Source organism: Labeo rohita, chromosome 5, assembly GCF_022985175.1.
Source record: "Labeo rohita strain BAU-BD-2019 chromosome 5, IGBB_LRoh.1.0, whole genome shotgun sequence".
Taxonomy (NCBI): domain Eukaryota; kingdom Metazoa; phylum Chordata; class Actinopteri; order Cypriniformes; family Cyprinidae; genus Labeo; species Labeo rohita.
In genome coordinates, this window is record NC_066873.1 from 39,712,427 (window position 1) to 39,735,847 (window position 23,421).

General features: G+C 32.6%; 3 protein-coding genes across 5 annotated transcripts; 2 read left to right on the forward strand and 1 right to left on the reverse strand.

Annotated features, from left to right (window-relative positions):
- The first annotated feature begins 2,153 nt into the window (after window positions 1-2,153).
- Window positions 2,154-8,339, forward strand: vsig10 (V-set and immunoglobulin domain containing 10). Its single transcript, XM_051108868.1, has 9 exons — window positions 2,154-2,455; window positions 2,813-3,091; window positions 4,399-4,704; window positions 5,219-5,503; window positions 6,439-6,717; window positions 7,016-7,129; window positions 7,210-7,222; window positions 7,374-7,516; window positions 7,901-8,339. The coding sequence occupies exons 1-9, from the start codon at window positions 2,377-2,379 to the stop codon at window positions 7,981-7,983; spliced, it is 1,581 nt and encodes a 526-aa protein (XP_050964825.1). The 5' UTR covers window positions 2,154-2,376; the 3' UTR covers window positions 7,984-8,339.
- A 465-nt stretch (window positions 8,340-8,804) lies between these two features.
- On the forward strand, window positions 8,805-15,676 carry wsb2 (WD repeat and SOCS box containing 2). 3 transcript variants are annotated; one of them, XM_051111070.1, is made up of 9 exons: window positions 8,805-8,910; window positions 9,056-9,224; window positions 10,531-10,715; window positions 10,842-10,973; window positions 11,078-11,178; window positions 12,829-13,019; window positions 14,886-14,978; window positions 15,097-15,210; window positions 15,294-15,676. In XM_051111070.1, exons 1-9 carry the CDS (start codon window positions 8,877-8,879, stop codon window positions 15,493-15,495), a joined length of 1,221 nt encoding a protein of 406 aa, XP_050967027.1. In that variant the 5' UTR covers window positions 8,805-8,876; the 3' UTR covers window positions 15,496-15,676. The 3 variants fall into 3 exon arrangements, with proteins under 3 accessions (XP_050967027.1, XP_050967028.1, XP_050967029.1); XM_051111071.1 differs by having other exon boundaries at window positions 10,534-10,715; XM_051111072.1 differs by having other exon boundaries at window positions 8,827-8,910; window positions 9,037-9,224.
- On the reverse strand, window positions 15,559-22,354 carry rfc5 (replication factor C (activator 1) 5). The gene is made up of 11 exons (XM_051111073.1): window positions 22,214-22,354; window positions 21,604-21,668; window positions 21,128-21,264; window positions 20,291-20,370; window positions 20,002-20,075; window positions 19,200-19,359; window positions 18,598-18,679; window positions 18,372-18,501; window positions 17,143-17,220; window positions 16,631-16,685; window positions 15,559-15,873 (listed from the first exon to the last, which is right to left on the reverse strand). Exons 1-11 carry the CDS (start codon window positions 22,258-22,260, stop codon window positions 15,777-15,779), a joined length of 1,005 nt encoding a protein of 334 aa, XP_050967030.1. The 5' UTR covers window positions 22,261-22,354; the 3' UTR covers window positions 15,559-15,776.
- Window positions 22,355-23,421: the final 1,067 nt, after the last annotated feature.

The window sequence follows — 23,421 nt, forward strand, 5'->3', positions numbered from 1 at the left end:
CCCTCTAGTGAAGGTGAAAATTGACGTTAGCTAATACTAAATATTAGTGCATATAATAAAAATAATGCAACATAACAGTTTATTATCCTCCAGTGTGGACACATTTAATCATATATATATATATATATATAATCACACAACTGGACAAAATTTGTAAAAAAAAAATATAAATTATTAGTATTTTATTTATATTATTATTAACATTATTAAAAAAGCAATTATTTAAAAATATTTTTTAGAAAATAGAAGAATCTTTAAAAACGTACGTAAAAATTAGCAAAGGTATAAGGTATTTAGCCACAATAAATTACATTCATTTATCTGTTTATTTATTACTGTATGTTTATATGTATGAGAAACTATTCAAGCTACATTTTGCACATACGGTATGTACCATCCTGCAATGCATAAAACTACTTGATACAACTAGTTTTTGAAGAGTAAGATTTTTCTTTTTTTTTTTTTTTAGAGAAGTCTCTCACCAAACCTTTAATTTATTAGATCCAAAGGACAGCAAAAACCTAACAGCAAAAAGTAACATTGTTTTATATTTAATATTTAAAATAACTGTTTTCTGTTTTTTTCAGGTTTCTTTAATGAATAGAAAGTTCAGAAGAACAACATTTATCTGAAATAGAAATCTTGTATAACATTATAAATGTTTTTATCACTTTTGATCAATTTAAAACATCCTTGCTAAATAAAATCATTAATTTCTATAATTTTCTATAGAATTTCTATTTCGATAAATGCTGATCTTTGGATCTTTCTATTCATCAAAGAATCCTGAAAAAAAATTACTCGACTGTTTTAAATATTGATAATAATAATAATAATAATAATAATAACAATGTTTTATTATTATAATTATAATTATAATTATTATTATTATTATTGTTGTTGTTGTTGTTGTTGTTATTGAACAGCAAATCAGCATATTAGAATGATTTCTGAAGGATCATTTGACACTGAAGACTGGAGTAATGAAATTCAGCTTTGATCACAGAAATAAATTACATTTTAAAATATATTAAAATAGAAAACATTTAATTTAAATATTAAAATATTCCAAAATCTTACTGTTTTTGCTGTTTACCATTTGACTGGTGTATGAGGAACTATTCAAGATACATTTTGCACATAGAGTAGTATATGTACCATGTTTCAGTGCAAACAATTACTTGGTATACATAAGATAAAATAAAATAATTTCATTGTTTTTAATTTTTAATTGTAATTTATTTATTTTGCAAAATAAATAGGGGAAGGGGGAGTACCGTAAATACGTGATACTACATGAAACCATTTAAAGTCAATTCCATCTGCAGCAATAACTTCTCATAACAGTTCCGTAAAAAAGTTCCGTAGTAATGAATGGTTGTTGCATATATACAGGGGTTGGACAATGAAACTGAAACACTGGCCAATATAGTGTTGGAGGTTTCATGGCTATATTTATGCAGCCTGGTGGCCAGTCTTTACTGATCGCACATTCCACCAATAAGAGCAGAGTGTGAAGGTTGACTATGTGCACCCAATAGCTCAAACATTGTACCCTGAAGGTGGTGCCGTGTATTAGGATGATAATGCACCAATACACACAGCAAGACTGGTGACAAGAGTGATTTGATGAACATGAAAGTAAAGTTAAACATCTCCCATGGCCTGCACAGTCCCCAGATCTGAATATTATTGAGCCACTTTGGGGTGTTTTGGAGGAGCGAGTCAGGAAATGTTTTCATACACCAACATCACATAGTGACCTGGCCACTGTTCTGCGAAAGGAATGGCTCAAAATCCTTCTGGCTACTGTGCAGGACTTGTATTTGTCATTCCCAAGATGAAATAATGCTGTATTGGCTGCAAAAGGAGGCCAAACACCATACTAATTGTGGTCTAAACCCAGGTGTTTCAGTTTCACTGTCCAACCCCTGTATATGCATAGGGATAATATGCCACAATACAGAGTAAAGAGGACCTTTGACCATAGTGAAATACAGGTCTGAACAGCCTGCGGAAGCCCACATTTTTAACATTGTAAGCCTGATCAACCTGCCAGACTGGACTTTGAGCACCGTGCCTTTGCGTTAAATGTGGTGTGTGTCTCTTTAAGAGCGCAGGTGAAGGGTGTGGTCAAACAGCAATTTCAAAGTTTCCGGGAAAGAGCGCAAGTAAACAGGTTGAAGATGGACAAGAATCAAACGTGACACAAAATATACTGGATTCGAAGCCAAAAGCGATTTTTAGAAAGTTTATGATTTTATTTTGATCATTTCTGGTTATTTATTTAATTCATAGAAAAGGGTTTGATGCGTTTGCCGGGAAACAAAAGGAAACTCCATCGAATTGGCAGAAGAAAATATTTTATTCCATAATATGATGCGATACCGTGACAATACTAAAATGATAATATCTGCAATACTTCTATATCTGCTTCTTCTGTCACATCAAACAGGTGAGTTGACAGGAAAATCTATTCTGGTTTCACTTTTATAAGAGAAATTATGATGAGATATTCTTGTGTATTTTATATATAGATAATCCAAATATTTACTATAGTATTTACATGGTACTCCAGACCAGGAACTTTCCAAGAATACCATGAAACTTGTCCAAACCATAGTACTATTTTTTTTGTGAGTGAAACCCTTGTACAGAATGATATTTACGTGGCACTTTAAGATCTAGCAGCAAGGTGTTACAATTGCACCATATTAAAAAAACATGGTATTACCATAGTACTTTTGCTATGTGTTTGTAAGTGACCACAGATCTGCTATAAACCACATTTGCTGTTTCCTTCTTCCTGTAGTGTCAGAAGAGCAGGTGCGAGAGAAGGGTGAGAATACTATACTAGAGTGTCTTGACCAGCCAGTTAACACGTCTTCACTTTATCGTTGGAAGAAAAATGGGACTGTTGTTGCAACCCAAAACCCCTCTAAGCTATCAGAGCATCTTTCCATTTCAAACAATGGGTCTCTTCAGATCAGTGCCCTTCAGAATACAGATGAAGGCCAGTATGAATGTGAATCCCAAACAAAGGATGGCAGCTCATGGCAAACTCACTCAAACATCCTGCTTCGAGTTGCCGGTACGGTACTATGGATATCTAAATTGAACTGATGCGACAGTGGGAAAGCTTTGATATGCAATAGATGTCTCCAGTTTCTGTGAAATCGGAAGTCTGACTTCAAACAGGTTTTTCTGGTTTAACCGCAATGCATGAACCTAGAAACCCGCTACCATGTGACTGAGATGTGTAGGATAGACACCAAAGTTAGAGTAAAGAAAAACAAAATTCAAATGCTGTTTTTGATGAACTTTCTATTAATCAAAAAGTAAAATGTAACACATTTACTACAAAATTATGAAACAGACGCTGTTATTTACATTGAAAATAAATCTTTCTTGAGTAGCGAATTAGCACAATAGAACAATTTCTGAAGGGTCATGCTAAAAAAATTAGCTTTGCATCGTGGGAATAAATTACATTTTAAAATATATTTTAATTTATTTAAGAAAACAGTTATTTAAAATTCTAATAATATTTGCATATAATAAAATTTGCATATAATACATTTTGCTAATAATTCTAATAATATTTTACTCTATTTTTGATCAAATAAACTCAAGCTTGATAAACATCAAATAATTCTTCAAAAAAATAAAAAATAAAATATGTGTGTGTATATATATATAAGAAATCGTACTGACCCCAAATTTTGAATGGAAGTGTCAATTTATTCAGACACCTTCAAAGTTTCTCACATTATCACAGTTTATTCACTATAGTTTAGAAAATAGTAATAAAATATGACAAGAATTCAGAGTTAAACTGTGTGAGAGCAAATTCATCATGATAATTACAAATGAATTACAGTCAAACCAAAATTTATTCAGACACCTTCAGAATTTCTCACATTATCACAGTTTATTTGCTATAGTTTAGAATATGAAAATTCAAACTGTCAAAGTCAGATTTTGTCAGAACAAATTCATCTTGATAGTCAGATAACCTTGATAGAAACCTATGTAACAAAACATTGTCAGGTCAAAGTGTCAAATCAAATTTTTGGTCCCAAATTTGTATCAGTTGTATCAGTCCACTGTATGAGGAATTTTTGGGTATGATATGTCACAATTTACTTTATTTTGCTATCCTCACTTGCATAAATGAGCTATAATGTCCTACACTCACCAGTAAAAAAAAAAAATATATATATATATATAAAAATTACATCTGGTGTGGAAAAGTTAAAATGTTCACGTGATATTTTAAGAACAGCTTTTGTTTCATTAATTCTAAAGAACCATTTCTGATGATGGTTGAACTGAAGGTGGTTTGGAGTCAAATGAATGATTAATTATTAATATTTGTGCATTTGATTTATATTTCAGAGGGTCCAACTAGTGTCTCACTGGCCGTAAAACCAGCAACTCTCCTACCGAATGGAACATTATATGTCCAGAAAGGTTCAGATGTGTATTTGAACTGCTCCAGTGAGTCTTTTCCCACTCAAAACTTGACATGGACTGTTGAAGACTTAGCGCTGGACAATTATGACAGGGCGTCTGGGAACAAATCGTTCCTTGGGTTCTCCATAGAAAACATCCAACCAAGCGATCAAGGGATCTACACCTGTACATCCCAAAATACACTCTCCAAGACAACTGTGAACAAGAGCCAGGAGCTGCTAGTTTACTGTAAGACAATTTTTTTTTATTGTTTTTTAAAAAATATTTGAAATGTATGCTCACACATGGTTCTTTGAGTTAGTTTTTGTTGTATTTTGTTCTTTTAGTTTACCTTGAAAAGTAAAAATATTTTCAGAAGTCTTCTATTTAGATTGGATTGTATCCACCTTTTTCTTCCTGTAAGAGTGGGTGGGGCCATTTGTAAATTTTATTGGTCTGACTTCCGGTCTCATCCGCATCCAGCTATTTTTAGCTCTACAAAACAGCTCCTTTTACTGCTTGATATTGCAAACTGGTGTGTCTTGCTTATGGTGTGTCTTAATTATGAACACAGTGGTTTGTAGTGCAAACAGTTTTAGAGTTTGCTGCACGTTGTTATTCTTCTCATTATTTCCCTACAGCGGCTAATGAACCGGAAGTCTCACCTATAAGCTTACTTCTGCGTTGAAGAAAAAGGTGGATATTGTTTGTTAGATCTGTGATATATAAAGTATGCTTTAATTGTCTCTAATGCCTTTTTCAGATGCTCCGGAGAGGCATCCAGAGTGCCTTTGGGAGGTAGTAAGCGAGCCATCCGATGTCTTGTTCATATGTAGTTGGTTTGGCGGTTACCCTGTGCCCACTCTGGACTGGCATGAGGTCCTTGAAGAAAGTGTAATAGCCAAGGGTCCCACGATTAACTCCACATCACAGAAGACAGAACTTTTGAAGGTCCACGTGAATAGGTTTATATTGTGTGATGGAGAGGAAGTTAAGTGCATTGGACATCATGTGACTGGAGTGAACAGTTCCTGCTCCTTTAAGCTCAGTAAGACATTTTTTTGATAGTAATACAGTATTTATTTATCAATTAATTGTTTTTATTTAATTATATGCACAATGTGACACAGACATGTTTTCATGAGATTTACCTACTGAGTGTTATTTTACCTTTCTCAATGTATTGTTTTTTTAAAGAAGAAATAAATAATTGTATTCATCAAGAAAGCATTAATTAGACCCAAAATGTCATAAATAGTAATAGTAAATTGACATGATAAATGCTGTTTTTTAAAAAATTACTTTGAGTTCATCAAATAGTCCAGAAAAAAAGGTATCACCGTCTCCACAAAAATATACTAGGCAGCACAGTTTCTTTCAGCATTGATAATAATAAATGTTTCTTCAGTGGCAAATCAGCATATTAGAATGATTTCTGAAGGATCGTGTGACACTAAAACTAACATAGTGATGCTGAAAATTTAGCTTTCTTCATCACAGGAATAAATTACATTTTAAAATATATTAAAATAGAAATGTAATAATATTTTCACTGTGTTTTTGATCAAATAAAAGGCAGCCTTGGTGAGCATGAAAGACATATTTAAAAAAACATTATAATAATACCGACCCCGTTGTTTTTTCTAATCACATTTTTCTAATCTACACTATCAGCCCAGTTTTTGCTTAAATTTGAAATGGTTTTAGCAGCACAAATGACATTTTATTTTCTTTAAGTGGGCCAACATAACTGATGTTGTGAATTTGGGCTGGGGTTACTGTATGTGCATTTCCAAAAAGAATAAATAAATCTTTGAAACTTCTTCAAAATCAGCCATTATATACAATTCTGTTTGGTGCAACTAATGAGTTTAGATCTTGAAACATTTCCAGAATATTACAGCTTTTGTTTTTGCTCATCTTCGTCCTCTTCCACTGCATCTCTGGTTGAATTTAAATCATTATATTTTATGTGTCTTCCAGAGATGCCATATCCAGTAGGAGATCCGATGGTAACCGCTCTGAAGGGGAGTAATATCACTATCAGCTGTACAGAGGTTGACTCTCTGCCACCAGCTAAGACTGTCTGGATGCGAAAGGACAAAATCATTAACACCACCTCCAAATATATTGTGTCTGATAATAACCCCAACTACAAACTCACTATAATCAATGTAACAAAGGAGGATGAAGGGACCTACTTCTGCCACAGTGAAAACCCTCTTGGCAGAAGAGAGCTGGAAGTCTATCTGACTGTGAAGAGTAAGTTAGAAATTTTAATGTTTCTCCATGTTCTTGACAGGATTTGTGAGATTCACACAGTAAAATCTTATGATTTCAGTTGTTTGAGAGTGAGGTGCATGTTTAAAAAAATACGTCAGAGGTCAGATCTGGAGATACTTCAAATACTAGTGATGCTAAAGCTATGACACCTGGGCATGAATGTGATCAGACAAGATGTTTCTGCCATTTCTCTGTAATACCTCTCCCTTTGCAAAAGTATTACACAACATCCCCCACGTGAACGTCTTCCCTTTGTATGTTTAATCTCTGTTCTCAGCCTCTGCAGGTAATGGAGGGGCCGTAGTTGGTGTCTTTGTTTCCATTTTAATAATGATGATTGGAATCACTGTCGGTGTGACAGTATATTCAAAGCGAGATAGAATTTGTATTGGTAAGTATTTTTGCATACTAAGTGCCTAAATAAAACTGTTTTTGTAAAGATTGTTCATCTAATTTTTTTTTTTTTTTCAGGTTTAGGATTTAGGTAAGTATGAGCAAACCATTAAACCTCATTAATAATCATTTTCGTATATAAGCATTATTTCAAAATATGAATTTATTGTCTTTATACATATTCAAAACATACAAAATGTTATGAAAAGGATGTGTAAAGCTGAGGCAACGTTTCTTTCTAGTCATTTAGATGATGACAGAGGGGATGTACTGAGTTTAGTAGACTCAGATGAAGAGGAAATTTTCAGTGATACTGTTCCACAACTCCCTCCGGTGACAAACGGACATGCAACCACACACGTTGAGATTCACAGAATACCGTCCAGTAAGTCAGTGGTTTCCCCAATATTGTTTAGACGTTTGTGTTATGACTTGAGCAAATATAAGTTAGGCAAGTTTGACAAATTACTGTTTTGTACTTCAGTTGATGCTTTCATAATTTTATTACAGATAGGGTTCTCATAGTCATAAAAAAACCTGGAAGTATCAAGGAATTTTAAGTTGTTTTTTTCTCCTTATTACATATAAAAATCACAATAAAAAAACAGCATCAAATTTCTATACTGAATATATTTTCTATGCTGAATATATAATACTCAGCTCTGAAATATTTTATTTTTGATATTGATGATGAATAGTTATGTGCATATATAACACATATTTATTTGTTTTTTGTACTTTCTGATTTGCTGATGTGTTTATTTTACAGGTTATCATGATGATAATGCAGACAGTACCATTCAAACACATCCAGACCAAACAGAACCAGTACAACAGACAGAAGACTATTAATTACCCGTTTAAATGTACAGAAAATCAGTTCTTCTAAATGGTCAATTATGCTAAATTATTTGTGTGTTTGTTTTTGTGTGATATTATCCTTGTATAATATTCAAGCAATCTGTGTAAAGTGTAAAGGTCTTAAAGTCATTTTAGAAAGGCCCTGTTTTTATTTTCAGTATTAGTTTGTAATATACTGGCCTTGTGAAATCAAAACTTTTAATACTACATAATACAGTATGTTGGTGAACTGTGTTATAAAATACTTGAACTGGTTTGAATAATGCTTTCCGTAAAAAATGTTTGGGTGAATCTCGAAAAAATACGTCTGGGTCATATTTTGTGGAAAATAATAATAATAAAAAATAATAAAAAAACTAATTATAGAAGCTTATTTTGTACCTTTGCAATTTCTTTGCATTGCAAGTTTATTTTCATAACAATCCAACAGATTTCAATTCTTATTACTATACTGTGTTTTGCAGTTCTAATTTTGTCAATGGTGATTTTTTTTTTTTCAGATTGTAGCACAACAAATACTAACATTGTGTATAAATACAATTTTAATAATATCTTTGTTTTGGCATTACATAATTAAAAATGATGGTTGTCTATATATATATATATATATATATATATATATATATATATATACAAATGTGTCTATATACAGTTTCAGTAATGTAAACTAGCTTTAAATTACGTAAAATCACGATACCTGAGATGTAAAACACACCTCAGCACTGTAAATATACCGTAGACACACCCAAGTATGTACTGTACTCAGAATGATACAAGCTCGACGACGAGGTCACGTGGTTTGGCCATCTGGCCACGCCCCCTAGTGAAATGAATCCTTATGTAGAGGGGAGGCGAAATGATGCGTTCTTAATTTCAGTGGTAAGATGTGCACTTCGTTTGGAGGTTGTGATGTCCAAGGTAAGACAATTCACATCATTTAGATGATCTATAGGCATATAGATTTGATGAAAGAGGAAAATATGTTTTCATGTTAGTAGAAAAGAAGTAGTTCCGGATATGAGCATTTGTCTTTGTAAATGACAGGTCTCTTTAATTGTGACAGAACCGCAAGATCTGATCGCGGAGCTTAAACCCGCTCATCACCCGCGTCTCTACGGCTCCGCCGGCTGCGAGACATGGAGCGTCCGCTTTTCCCCGGACGGATCTTATTTTGCCTGGTCGATGGGTCACGGCATCGTCAGACTCCTGTCCTGGCCGCTGACATCCAAAGAGTGCGTCAATATTCATGACACAATGGTTTAATAATTATAGGCTTAGTTTTATGTAACACCACAACAAATTGCTATGGGAGAACCTTCAAACTGTCACTAACAAAAAGTAATATTTCTGCTGAAACCAGAAATATTATTATCTGGTCGTCTAGTCTGGTTTTAGAGGGGGTACAATGTTGATATACCTATTAAAAAATATATTTAAATATTATATAAATTGTTACATATACAATACAATGTACATATCAAATTATTTTGATTGACAATACTATTTTATATATCAAAGTATTTTATTTATTAATTCAGTGACAATACTATTTTATTACAGTAAAAAAAAGTAATAAAAGTACCATGGGATTGATTCCATGTAACCATACACTACCAGTCAAAAGTTTTTGAACAGTAAGACTTTTAATGTTTTTAAAAAAGTCTCTTCTCCTCACCAAGCCTGCATTTATTTGATCCAAAATGCAGCAAAAGCTGTAATATTGTGAAATATTTTTACTATTTAAAATAACTGCTTTTTATTTGAATATATTTTAAAATATAATTTATTCCTGTGATCAAAGCTGCATTTTCAGCATCATTACTCCAGTCTAAAGTGCCACATGATCCTTCAAAAATCATTTTAATATGCTGATTTGCTGTTTAAGAAACTTTTTTTTTTTATTATTATCAGTATTTAAAACAGTTGAGTAAAGGGTCTTTGATGAAAAGAAAGATCCAAAGATCAGCATTTATCTGAAATAAAAAGCTTTTGTATTATTTAGTATATATATATTACATTATAGAAATTAATACTCTTATTTAGCAAGGATGCTTTAAATTAATCAAAAGTGATGATAAAGACATTTACAGTGTTACAAAAGATTTCTATTTCAGATAAATGCTGTTCTTCTGAACTTTGTTCATCAAGGAAACCTGAAAAAAAATCTACTCAGCTGTTTTTAACATAGTAATAATAATAAATGTTTTTTGAGCAGCAAATCGGAATATTAGAATGATTTCTGAAGGATCATGTGAATGGAGTAATGATGCTAAAAATTCAGCTTTGAAATCACTGGAATAAATTAATTATAAAATATATTCTAATAGAAAAGTTAGTATTTTACATAGTAAAATATTTAAATATTGTACCTTTTTTGCTGTACTTTAAATTAAATAAAAGCAGGCTTGGGGAGCAGAAGAGACTTCTTTAAAACATTATTATTTTTTTTAACATAAAGCCACAGGGTAATGTGGAACAATGAAGGAACAATGAAGGAAGCAGAGTTGAAACATCTCGTAATTTTCTTTCTATTAACAGTAGTGCCGAAGCTGGATGCAGTAAAGAGAAGACGCTCAACTGCAAGCAGATGGTGTGGGCCCTAGCATTTGGACCCTGCCTGTCTACCCGAGTGCATGCTTTACATCAGAACGGACGTGATCATGAGCTACTGCTGGCTGCTGGACTAAACAATGGTGTGATCCAAGTGTGGGTCGTCTCAACTGGTAAAATTGAACTCTGGACTCCGTTTGATCATCAAGAACTTAGATTGGTCTAAATATTAACAGAATGGTGTTAAGGACATGTAGTATAAGGTTTAGTATGTTAGTAAATCGCTGTTCTGTCTTCAGGAAATCTGCGGTTCACTTTAAGTGGACATCAGGCTCCTGTCAGGGATTTACTTTTCACTCCAAATGGAAGTCTCACGCTTGTATCGGCCTCCCGAGATAAAACTTTAAGGATATGGGACTTGGCCAAGAAAGGTCAGAGCATCTGATGTGAAAGCAATGTGTCTTTGAAATGGGATGAAAAGAAGTTTTCATGACCTTTAATTTTGTACTTAAGATTGTATTGCTGATATTTGCAGGCGCCAGTCCGCATGTGCTGCGGGGTCCAGACTACTGGGTCTTCAGATGCTCCATATCACCTGACAGCAGTGTGATTGCCTCTGTTTGCAACCTCGACTCTGTGAGTTTCTTATTTTAGTATGATTTGTATACTATTACAGTATTTCTTAATTTTTTGAATTAGCTTTTATTTAATATTTTCTGGTTTAATTTTAGTTTATTTCATTGATTTTACTATGTGCTTTTGTCATTTTTTTTTTTTTTTATATTTCTGTTTGGCTTTACTTTTTCTCAGTTTCAGTCATTTTAAAACTTACAATTTTTTAATTGTATTTCAGTTTGTTGCCAAGGTTTAAGTTTTTCAGTTTTACAGAAAAAATATTTTAGTATGATTTATTTTAGTGTGATTTATATACTATTATAGTATTTATTAATGTTTTAAATTAGCTTTTATTTTATATATATATATAATATATATATATATATATATATAATATAATATTTTATATATAGACAATATTTGGTTGAGATACAATTATTTGACAATCTGGAATCTGAGGGTGCAAAAAATCTAAATATTGAGAAAATCAATAGAACAGTCCTTCACAAAAGAAATTGCAGAACTTTGAACTTTTTTTGGACAAGCTATTACATTAATTGCTAAAGGATTGATTTGATGTTTTTGTATATGTAGACATAAATCATCTAATTTCCAAACTAAATTTGTTAAGGAATAACCCAAAAATGAAAATTTGCTGAAAATTTACTCATAAAAGTACATCATTGTTTCTTCATCAAAACAATTTAAAATTTAGCATTACATCATTTGCTCATCAATGGATCCTCTGCAGTGAATGGGTGCCGTCAGAATGAGTCCAAACAGCTGATAAAAATATCATATATATATATATATATATTTCTGTTTAGGTTTACTTTTTCTCAGTTTCAGTTATTTTAAAACTTACAATAATTTTAATTGTATTTCAGTTAGTTGCCAAGGTTTAAGTTTTTCAGTTTTACAAAAAAAATATTTTATTATGATTTCTTATTTTAGTATGATTTATTTTAGTATGATTTATATACTATTATAGTATTTATTAATGTTTTAAATTAGCTTTTATTTTATATTTTAGTTTATTTTATTGATTTTACTATGTGCTTTTGTCATTGTTATTCTTTATATATATATATTGCCAAGGTTAAGTTTTTTTTTTATTATTATATTTTAAAATATTTTAGTATGATTTCTTATTTTAGTATGATTTATATACTATTATAGTATTTATTAATGTTTTAAATTAGCTTTTATTTTATATTTTCTGGTTTAATTTTAGTTTTTACTATGTGCTTTTGTCATTTTTATTTATTTATTAGTTTAGCTTTACTTTTTCTCAGTTTCAGTCATTTTAAAACTTACAATTTTTTAATTGTATTTCAGTTAGTTGCCAAATATATGTATAACAAGATAACATAAAGCAACTTTCTAAAGCAGGTTAGGTTTTGAATAATAGTAATAAAAGAACTGTTTAAAATGAACAGAATTTTAAAACTTTCATATAGTAGATAATGTGCTGAAGGTGTGGTTACTCCGCTAGAATGTCTAGTAGATATCATATAAAGGGTTTAGTTATATAATCAGAAACTTTTGCTCTCTGCAACAGGAACACTTACACTGCAACAGGATATCCTGTGGAGTCATGCAGATAAAATGTCCATTGTGATTGTTATTACTGAACTGTGTTACATTGTCTGAATGTCTTTTTTTCAACAGAAGGTGTATTTATGGAGCTTGCGGTCCTACACCTTCATGAGACACCTCACATACGACCATGAACGTACCATGGCATCATGTGACTTTTCCCAGGATGGAGCGCTGCTCGCGATCGCTTCGTATCATTCAACCACAGGCTGGTGGCTGGACCTGTGGGACCCGTATACAGCTGATGTCCTGACTAGAGTAGAGTATGTTGGGCAACCAAGTTTTTACTTTCTCGTATGTAACCCTGGACCATAAAACCAGTCATAAGGAATCAATTTTTTTTAAATTAAAATTGATATATCTTCTGAAAGCTGAATAAATAAGTTTTCCATTGATGTATGGTTTGTTAGGACAGGACAATATTTGGTTGAGATACAATTATTTGACAATCTGGAATCTGAGGGTGCAAAAAATCTAAATATTGAGAAAATCAATAGAACAGTCCTTCACAAAAGAAATTGCAGAACTTTGAACTTTTTTTGGACAAGCTATTACATTAATTGCTAAAGGATTGATTTGATGTTTTTGTATATGTAGACATAAATCATCTAATTTCCAAACTAAATTTGTTAAGGAATAACCCAAAAATGAAAATTTGCTGAAAATTTACTCATAAAAGTACATCATTGTTTCTTCATCAAAACAATTTAAAATTTAGCATTACATCATTTGCTCATCAATGGATCCTCTGCAGTGAATGGGTGCCGTCAGAATGAGTCCAAACAGCTGATAAAAACATCACAATAATCCACAAGTAATCCACACCATTCCAGTCCATCAATTAACATCTTGTGAAAACTGTGTTTGTAAGAAACAAATCCATCATTAAAGGAACACTCTACTTTTTTTTTTGAAAATAGGCTCATTGTCCAACTCGCCTAGAGTTAAACAGTTGTGTTCTACCATTTTCAAATCCATTCAGCCGATCTCCCGGTCTGGAGGTAGCACTTTTAGCATACCTTAGCATAGATCATTGAATCCGATTAGACCAATAGCATCTCGCTCAAAAATGACCATGACGATATTTTTCCTATTTAAAACTTGACTCTTCTGTAGTTACATTGTGTACTAAGACTGACGGAAGATGAAAAGTTGCGATTTTCTAGGCTGATATGGCTAGGAACTATACTCTCATTCCAGCATAATAATCAAGGAACTCAAGGAACCGTACCACGGGACAGCACCTGAAAGTGACTGGCACTAAGTTTGCGTAGATGCATCGACTTTGTACACGATGTAACTACAGAAGAGTCAAGTTTTAAAGAGGAAAAATATTGCAACTCTTCGGTCATTTTTGAGCGAGATGCTAACGGTCTAATCGGATTCAATGATCTATGCTAAGCTATGCTAAAAGTGCTACCGGCAGACCCAGAGATCGGCTGGATGGATTCAAAAACGGTAAAACTCAACTGTTTAACTCGAGGGGAGTTGGACAATGAGCCTATTTTCAAAAAAAGTGGAGTGTTCCTTTAAGGCATTACTTTAAACCGTCATGTCCTCCAGTGAAAAAGTCCATCTCCTGTTGTCCTCTCACATTTTTTGATCTGTATACACATTTTCACTGGACACTTTATTTTACAGTCCTGTTCCTCATGTACATACTGTGTACTTATTATAGTAATTACAATAACTATGTAATAAGTAGGTACTAACCCTACCCCATCTAGTTACCTTATATTACCAGAAATTTCTTAGGTAGGTACACTGTAAGTACATGTACGTACATGTACTGTAAAATAAAGTGCAACCATAAAAAGCAGTATTATGGATAGGGGACTTACATTTTGGACAGATGAAACATTTTGAAGTTAAAAACATATTAATGATGGATTTGTTTATTACAAACAGCTTTTTACTGTTTGGACTCTCATTCTGACGGCACCCATTCACTGCAGAGGATCTATTGGTGAGCAAGTGATGTAAAGCTAAAATTCTCCAAACCTGATGAAGAAACAAATTCAACTTCATCTTGAATGGCCTAAGGCGGAGTAAATGCGTAATCCGTTCCTTTATGTTTCTCATACTGTGCATTAAAACTTCATGGAAAAAACACTTCCTTCTCTTTCCAGAGACTGTGAGGTGTGTGCTTACAGAAGTGACAATCTACTGACATCTCTTAGCTTCTCTCCGGTTGGTCTGCTGCTGGCTTTCAAAGACTACAGGTGAGCAGTGAATCATCCATTTGAGATCTGAGATCTTAAGAACTACCTAACCAGACATCACCCTTGCGGCCTCACACCTTTCTCTATTGTTACCGATGACAATGTAACCGTGTTGCAGGGCGTTACGGATCTGGGATGTGGAACGAGACAAACTAGTCACAGACACTGATTATAACCGAGCCAGTGGCGTGTGCTGTGCTTTCCATCCACACGGGGGTGTCATTGCTACAGGGTATTGCAAGTCACATAATTCATTTTATTTGCTGCTTGTCTACTGTTAATAAATTTTAAGAATGTCTTTATATTTGATTGTAGGTGCAGAGATGGACATGTCAAATTCTGGAGAGTTCCTCGTCTCGTTCCGAGCCTTAAGCATCTGTGTCGGACAGCCCTGAGATTCTCTATTTCAACCTATCAGGTGGAGGCTCTTCCCTTGCCAAAAAAAATCCTGGATTACCTTACTTACAGGAACATTCCAAAGCAAAAGATTGTCTATTGTAAAGAACACCGCAGATGACTGAAAACAAGCAATGTTTGTGGGTCAAACCTTTTCTATGATGGTTAAATTATGACACTATACTTGAAATATTTATTTAAAGACTTTATTTTTACATAACTACTTTGAAAATGTAGCATCTGTTTTACAAAGTACTGAGACAAGCGTTATTTCAAGCATAAAAATAAACATTTCAAAAATACTACAGGGTTCTGCGCATACTTTTTTTTTGTCAGAACAATATGAAGAAGTAAACAACTTCCTCTTACGACATCACGGATTTATGTAACATAACCGATGGTCTATCCATCGCTGACTACTATGTCTCTAACAGCCTGGAAAGCTGCAACCATTGAGCTCAGCTGGATCTTCTCATTGGTTCCAGAAGCCAGACGATACCTTAAGGTTAAAAAAGAAAGAAAAGAAGTTAAAGAAGCTCACTCAAGTACATAAAAAAACACTTTTTTTGTATGATGTTTTAAAATTGTTTTTAAAGGGATAGTTCACACAAAAATGTCATTTCTCACCGTTATGTCGTTCCAAACCCATAAGACCTTCGTTCATCTTCACAACACAAATTAAGATATTTTGATGAAAAAAAGTGTTGTCATAGCTTTATAACATTACGGTTGAACCACTGATGTCACATGGACTATTTTAATGATGTCCTTACTACCTTTCTGGGCCTTGAACATGTCAGTTGCATTGCTGTCTATGGTCGGAAAGCGCTCAAATTTTATCAAAAATATCTTAATTCGTGTTCTGAAGATGAACAAAGCTCTTACAGGTTTGGAACAACATGAGGGTAAGTCATTAATGATTTTCAGTGTCACATGATGCTTTAGAAATCATTCTAATATGCTGTTTTGCTGCTGAAGAAACATTTATAATTACCAATGGTGAAAACAGTTGTGGTGTTTAATATTTTTGAGTAAACTGTGATAGATTTTTCTGGATTCTTAAAGTAGAAAGTTCAAAAGAACAGCATTCATTCGGAATATAAATATTTAGTAACATAAATGTCTTTGCTGTCACTTCTGACCAATTGAATGCATCCTTGCTATAATAAAGTATCAGTCTGATTGTATATGTTGTACAACATTTATAGTCATCTCAAATGAATTGACTGATTTACTAAATAAGCTGATGTACTCACTCAATATCTGCCAGTTTTATAAGCAAACCCATGCGGATAGAGGGTGGGAAGTCCACTGAAATAGAGACACAAAAACATTAGAGGAAAATTAACCCACCTAACTGTGCTCAAACAACACTTTGATTGTGTCACCAATAAATCCGATTCAAAATAAACATCTTTTTTTGCTGTTTTAAAATGATTTAAAAACCTACTGAAATGTTTGCTGTGTGGTAAGTATTTTTTTTTAGTACTCATTGCAGTCTGGTTTCTGAAAATAGTGTAATATTTAGTGTTTTTTTTGTGTGTGTGTGTGTGTGTGTGTGTGTGTGTGTGTAGCACGCTCCACTCTGCTACTTCTAACAGGCGTCCTTTAAAAACAAGAACAACCGGTTTCCATGGCAACCGCAAAAGGGTCTCCATGGTAACAAGGGCAGGGAAAACACGTAGCTCATCACTATATCAAAGTTGTGATGGCCTGCGTGTGTCGTTCATAGTCATTCCTTCATACTCTGTTAAAAGTGTAGTCTTACCACGGTGAATGAGAAGATGGACTTCAGTCAAAATGTCATGAAGTGCCAGACCTTTTAGAGTTTTGAGCTGCAGAATTTCTGTTAAACCCAGATAAGGACTTTGGAAACGTCACAAAATAATATCAGCAACTTACAGCACAATTCCTATTCCTGTAAAAACAAAATACCATTTAAATACCATTAATTAAATAACTGTTTATTAAATTATAAAAATATTTTTTTGGGGTAAAACTTTAAAATAGGGTTCATTAGTTAACTACATAAGTTAACATCAACTAAGAATGAACAATACTTCTACAGCATTTATTGATTTTAGTTAATTTACTAATGCATTATTAAAATCAGTTGTGTTCGTTAAAAGGACTGTCAAACAATGAATCGTGATTAATCGCATACAAAATAAAATTTTTAGCTTGTCTATTAAATGTGTGTGTACTGTGTGTTTATATATAAATTATAAGACATATACATATTTCTTAAATATATACATGAATGTGTTTGTATTTATATATACATAATTACACACAGCACACACATATATTAAGCATACTCAAACTTTTATTTTGTATGCGATTAATCGCAATTAATTGTTTGACAGCCCTATTCGTTACCATTAGTTAATGTACTTAACTAACAAACAATGAACAACTGTATTTTTATTAACCAACATTAATTGGTTAATTAGTATAATTCATGTTAGTTAATACATTAACTAATGTTAACAAATGACACTATTGTTGTGTTACCCCCTTTTTTAAATAAAAGAATATATAATTATAATACTATACATAATTAGAATAGATAGAAGTATATTTGCATTTTTTTTAATTCATTAATAGTAATTATAAAAGAAATTTGATGTTTGCTTTTATATATTCAAAATACTACATGTATAAACCACAAATGTAACAGATTAGGATACATGGAGACTAATCTATGTATAAATGTAAAATAAAATAAAATAAAATAAATCTATGTGAAGTTTTACCAGTTTACTTTTTGAATTTATTGATTGTCATTATTATTATTTTCTGTTTATGTTTCATGTATATGTTTTAATTTTGGCAGAAAGAGTTAATGTGGGGGAAATGTTAAATTTTAAAATGCTATCAAGCTTTTTGGTAAACCTTTGGAAAGTATATTATTATTTTTTTAATCTATATTAGGATTAATAAACAGTCTACATTTTCATTAAGGTTGTGTGTTACTGTAAGCTTGGAGAAGGATACGGTTATATGCAGTGGTGAAGTCTTTATTGAGGGCCCAGTCCAGTATGTTGGCAATGTCTGATCTAAGAGGATGTCCAGTACACGTGTACACTGTCTCCTCCGTCACCTTCCCATACGCCATGTGAGTACTCTATATAGGAAAACACGTTACAGATTTTTTTCATTAATATTTTTTATGCTAATGATAAGCAAACCATAACACATCACTTATATATGCGATACACACCTGTAAAATGTTTAATGATCGCCTCATGTCTCCTGTTGAGAGGGTCACAATGGCCTTCATGCCATCTGGAGTGATGTCAATGCTATCAGTGAGAAATCATGAACAAAACAGATTTTTAAATATTTATGGATCTATGCTAGGGAAATACAATGTTTGGTTTTATTTGCTCCAAGTTGTGTCCTGTGCCAAAAGGCAGAGCCCAGATAAAATGTGTGTTTGTGTGAAGAGTTTTTTTTTTTTTTTTTTAATCAAATGGGCTGTAGGGCTGGGTCACTCCAGCCAGGGTCTTTTGTGTTCAGGGTCTTTTAAGTGGATCCATCTGATGACTCACCAAAAATTCAGATAAAAACACTAGACAGTCTTAATACCGTCATTTCGATGTTGCTCTACCTTCAAACGGCACAAAAGATGACTTGCCTCTAATTACATAAAAATAGAAATAGATTTTTACATTTTCTGGGGGGAAAATAAATAAATAAATAAATAAATAACTAAATAAAATAGAGTGGTGTGGATTTCTTTCAGGATGCAATAAATTCAACATGAATTTCATTTAGAAATAACATCCACTTGACCTGGATTTGCTGTGATGAGAGTCTCACCTCTCTTGCTGTATCACATGCTCTAGTCTGGGAATCATCTGGTTCTGGGACAGGGGGCCGAATCGAAACCGTGTGCATCGAGACTGCAGCGCAGGTATGATCTTTGAAAGGTAGTTACAGATCAGACAGAAACGTGTGTTTTCTGTGAACTTCTCAATGACTGAGAAAAAGAGAGAGAAAGAAAAATCAGGTGTGGCTTAATGTAATCTGCACAAATAAATCTAAATATATATATATAATGAAATTATATTAATTAATTAAATAAATAAATTATAAAAATAAAAAGGGAATATTTTAAATAATAAAAATAAAATTGAATGAAGAATAAAACGTATCAATCAATCAATAAAAAAATAGATATATTAAATATTACATTCTGACCTGGATTAAAGCATACAGGTATTTAATAAAAGCAGATGGTTTGTCAAAATTAACAAATATTTTTGCCATGTACACTATTTCAAAATAGAAATTCATTTTAAATAATATAAAATACATGGAATGATAATAATAACAATAATAATAATAAATAAAGATTTTTATCTAATTATGATATCCAAAACAGACATCCTTACAATAAAACCTGAAACAAAGTACATAAACTGCATACATCTTTTTAATAAAATCAGACACTTTCTCAAAATTAACCTTAAACTCCCAAAATATTTTTTCCCAATCATAATCACACTGCTCTCATTCATGTCTCACTGTGGACAGTGAAATGGCAGAAACCTATTCTTCTGCCATCGGGCCATTTGGGGGCTCAGCAGGTTAGCTGATGGAGGGGCAGATGGTACGCTACCTCTCCTTAAAGCATTCTGTGCATCCTGGGTCATAGCATCCGCCTCGTCCAGGATCACCAACTTAAAGCCTTTCCTACAAGAAGCAAATACAGAGAACAGTCTTTTTTTTTTTTTTTTTTATAACAACAGTATATAATGTAATGCAACAAAAGCCTAAAGACCTCATTTAATAGTTGCTACATGAAATGCAACACTTAAACACCTGTAATATACTGTTGTATCTGAGAACAGATATCACATCATACAAATTATTCATGAATGGACTGTAAAAGCGAGTACTGATCTTACTTGAAGATGGTTCGTGTGCTGGCAAAGCTGAGGATCGGCCCCCTCACCACATCTATGCCACGGTCATCTGATGCATTGAGCTGATGAAGTAAAATGCATAATAAATACCATTTTAAAAAATATACAGGGTTTGCAACAAGCAATAAGCATATTTAGCCTTCATTTGTTATTATGAATATAAAAAAAACAAAATTGCGGTCATAAATAAATGTCTGACTTGAAAAACATCAGACAAAACTAACAGACCTATTTCAACTCATTTAAAAGAATAGTTCACCCAGCATTGGAAAACTGCTGAAAGTTTACTCACCCTCAGACCCTCATCCAAAATGTAGATGAGTTTGTTTCTTCATCTGAACAGATTTGGAGAAATTTAGAGGAAGCAATATTATAGACAGAGGACCCTATTTTAGTCAAAAGCAACAGTTTTGAAGTTAAAAACATCCTAATGATAATTTGTTTCCTACAAACACATAGTTTTTTTCTTCACAAGACATTAATTCAGAAACTGGAGTTGTGTGGATTACATGTGAAATATTGTGATTTTTTTTATTAGCCGTTTTCGACTCATTCTAACGGCACCTATTCACTGCAGAGGATCCACTGGTGAGCAAGTGATGCAATGCTACATTTCTCCAATTCTGTTTTGATGAAGAAACTCATCTATATACTGTATAGGCTGAAGTCAAGTATTTTCAGCATATTTTTATTTTTGGGTGAACTATCCTTCAAGTGGATGACCACATATTTTTTGTCATGGGGAAAAATTGGCCAAACATACGCATCTGGAAAACAGCCAGAAACAAAACAACAACAACAACAACGCATTTACAGTACCTCCAGGACCATGGAGTTGAACTCTTTATCTTTGTACAGCTGTTTGGCACATGCTAGTATAGTAGAGGTCTTTCCTGTTCCTGGAGGTCCATAGAAGAGCAGATGAGGCAAACGGTCTTCACTGATGAACTTCTGGACTGTACAAGAAAAAGAAAGTAGATGTTTATAAAAGAGTTCAAGAGTATATTAGTCATTTACAGAATATTAAAAAGAATGGAGTTTTTAAACTTCAGAAACTGTAAAAGTACCATATATTAGCCCATATAACTTGAAATATATATTCAAGTCCTCTGAAGCCATATAGTTTCATATAAGAACCAAACTGAAAATTAAGGATGCAACTGAATTTTTATTTTGGGTAAATAATTCCTTTAAGGACACAAAAACACTTCTGTATATCAGCATTACAGTGCAATTCTTAATTCATGATAATAATGAAGGAGAACAATTCATAATCTATACATATCATTGCTTACTTGTGCTCAGGATGTCTTGATGCGAGATGAGGTCATCTAATGTCTGTGGCCTGTACTTTTCAACCCTGAAAATCAAGAAATAATATTTTTAAAACATTGTTTTTGTTCCATCACATTGTTTAAGTCTAGTGGAGTGACAGCAACTCTAATAAACTTCCTTACCTTTTTAAAATTAACCATAAAACACCTCATAATAACATTACGGTATTATTATAACAGCGATCATCACAAGTAAGTATGATTAATAAAGAGTTTATCATTTCGTACATGTGCTTCAGTACTATTTTGCAGCGAATTGATTGATTCACTTGAGTTGTCATCTCTTTTCTCCATCAGTATTATACGATGTCAGCTGTCAGAACAATACAAATTATATACGTTCTCGTATATGTTTCATGCATACTACATGACAAACTAAACTACAGCACATAGTGGTTTAATGTTCATAATTGCATATAGCCACAAGGGCAGAATAATCAGATGTAAACAAAGCAAATTTGTGCAGTGCTGCACATGTCAGCTACGAAATAATATCTCAGGTAACATAAACATCTTTTAACTATTAGCTAAGAACACAAGATTGAAATTTGTACTGCTAAAAACAAATTACCATGGTAAATTTCTCGTCTGAGGTTGTGCTTTACTTGTTGATGCCATTCTTCTGTATTCAGTTGTTTAATCAACTCCGCGATGTGCTTTGGCGCGTTTTTCTGACTACACTAGATTTCCGTCCGCGAACGCAGTTTGCTGACAGGCTCTCGACCAATCAGAAGCTCGCTTTTAATGAAGGCGGGGTTTAACGCGGAACTATCTTGCTGTGGTTTCATAATAAGAGTTCAAGACAAAATCAAAGTAATTAGCAATTAGCTCTGTGTACAATACAGTATGTTTGGTGCCCTTCAAAGTATAATGTTTAAAAACGATGTATTAATCAAAAAAGCTGTTGTATTCCCTACTACGATACTGGAGCAATTACTGTAAGTATTGAAGTGTTCACTCAAAATGGTAAAGCACATAAAACTTTAGCAGGGGTGATTTTTATTCAACAAAACAAAAGACAAAACTCAAATCATAAATATTTAAAACAGTTGAGGATTTTTTTTTTAAATATATTCAAATAGAAAGCAATTATTTAAATAGTATCATATAGTATTGACATCAATATTTAAAACAGTTGAGTTGGGTTTTTTTCAGGATGCTTTGATGAAAAAAACAAAAACAAAGATAAGCATTTATCTGAAATAAAAAGGTTTTGTAATATTATACACTATACCATTCAAAAGCTTGGAGAAATAAATCACAGACTTACATACTTATATACTTACATACTTTTATTTAGCAATGATGCTTTAAACTGATCAAAAGTGATGATAAAGACATTTGTAATGTTACAAAAGATTTCTGTTTCAGATAAATGCTGTCCTTCTGAACTTTCTATTCATCAAAGAAACCTGAAAAAAATCTAGGCTACTCAGCTGTTTTCAACATATCAACATCATGTGATTGGAGTAATGATGCTAAAAATGCAGCTTTGAAATCACACAAATAAATTACATTTTAAAATATATTCAAATAGAAAACAGTTATTTTAAGCCTTGTGCACCAATAAAAAAAAATTACACATAGGTCCATAGTGGACAAAAATGTCCATGTCAAAAAAAGTGAAGCTTGAAATTTGAAGTGTGAGAGCACAGACTGAAGTTTGGTCTCATTTTAAAGAACCCATGGCAGATTACTGATGAAGTAGAAGAAGTTTAAAAAGTGAAATTAAAAAAAAGTTATAGAGGTTTAAGTTCATGAAAATGCTTTTATATTAAG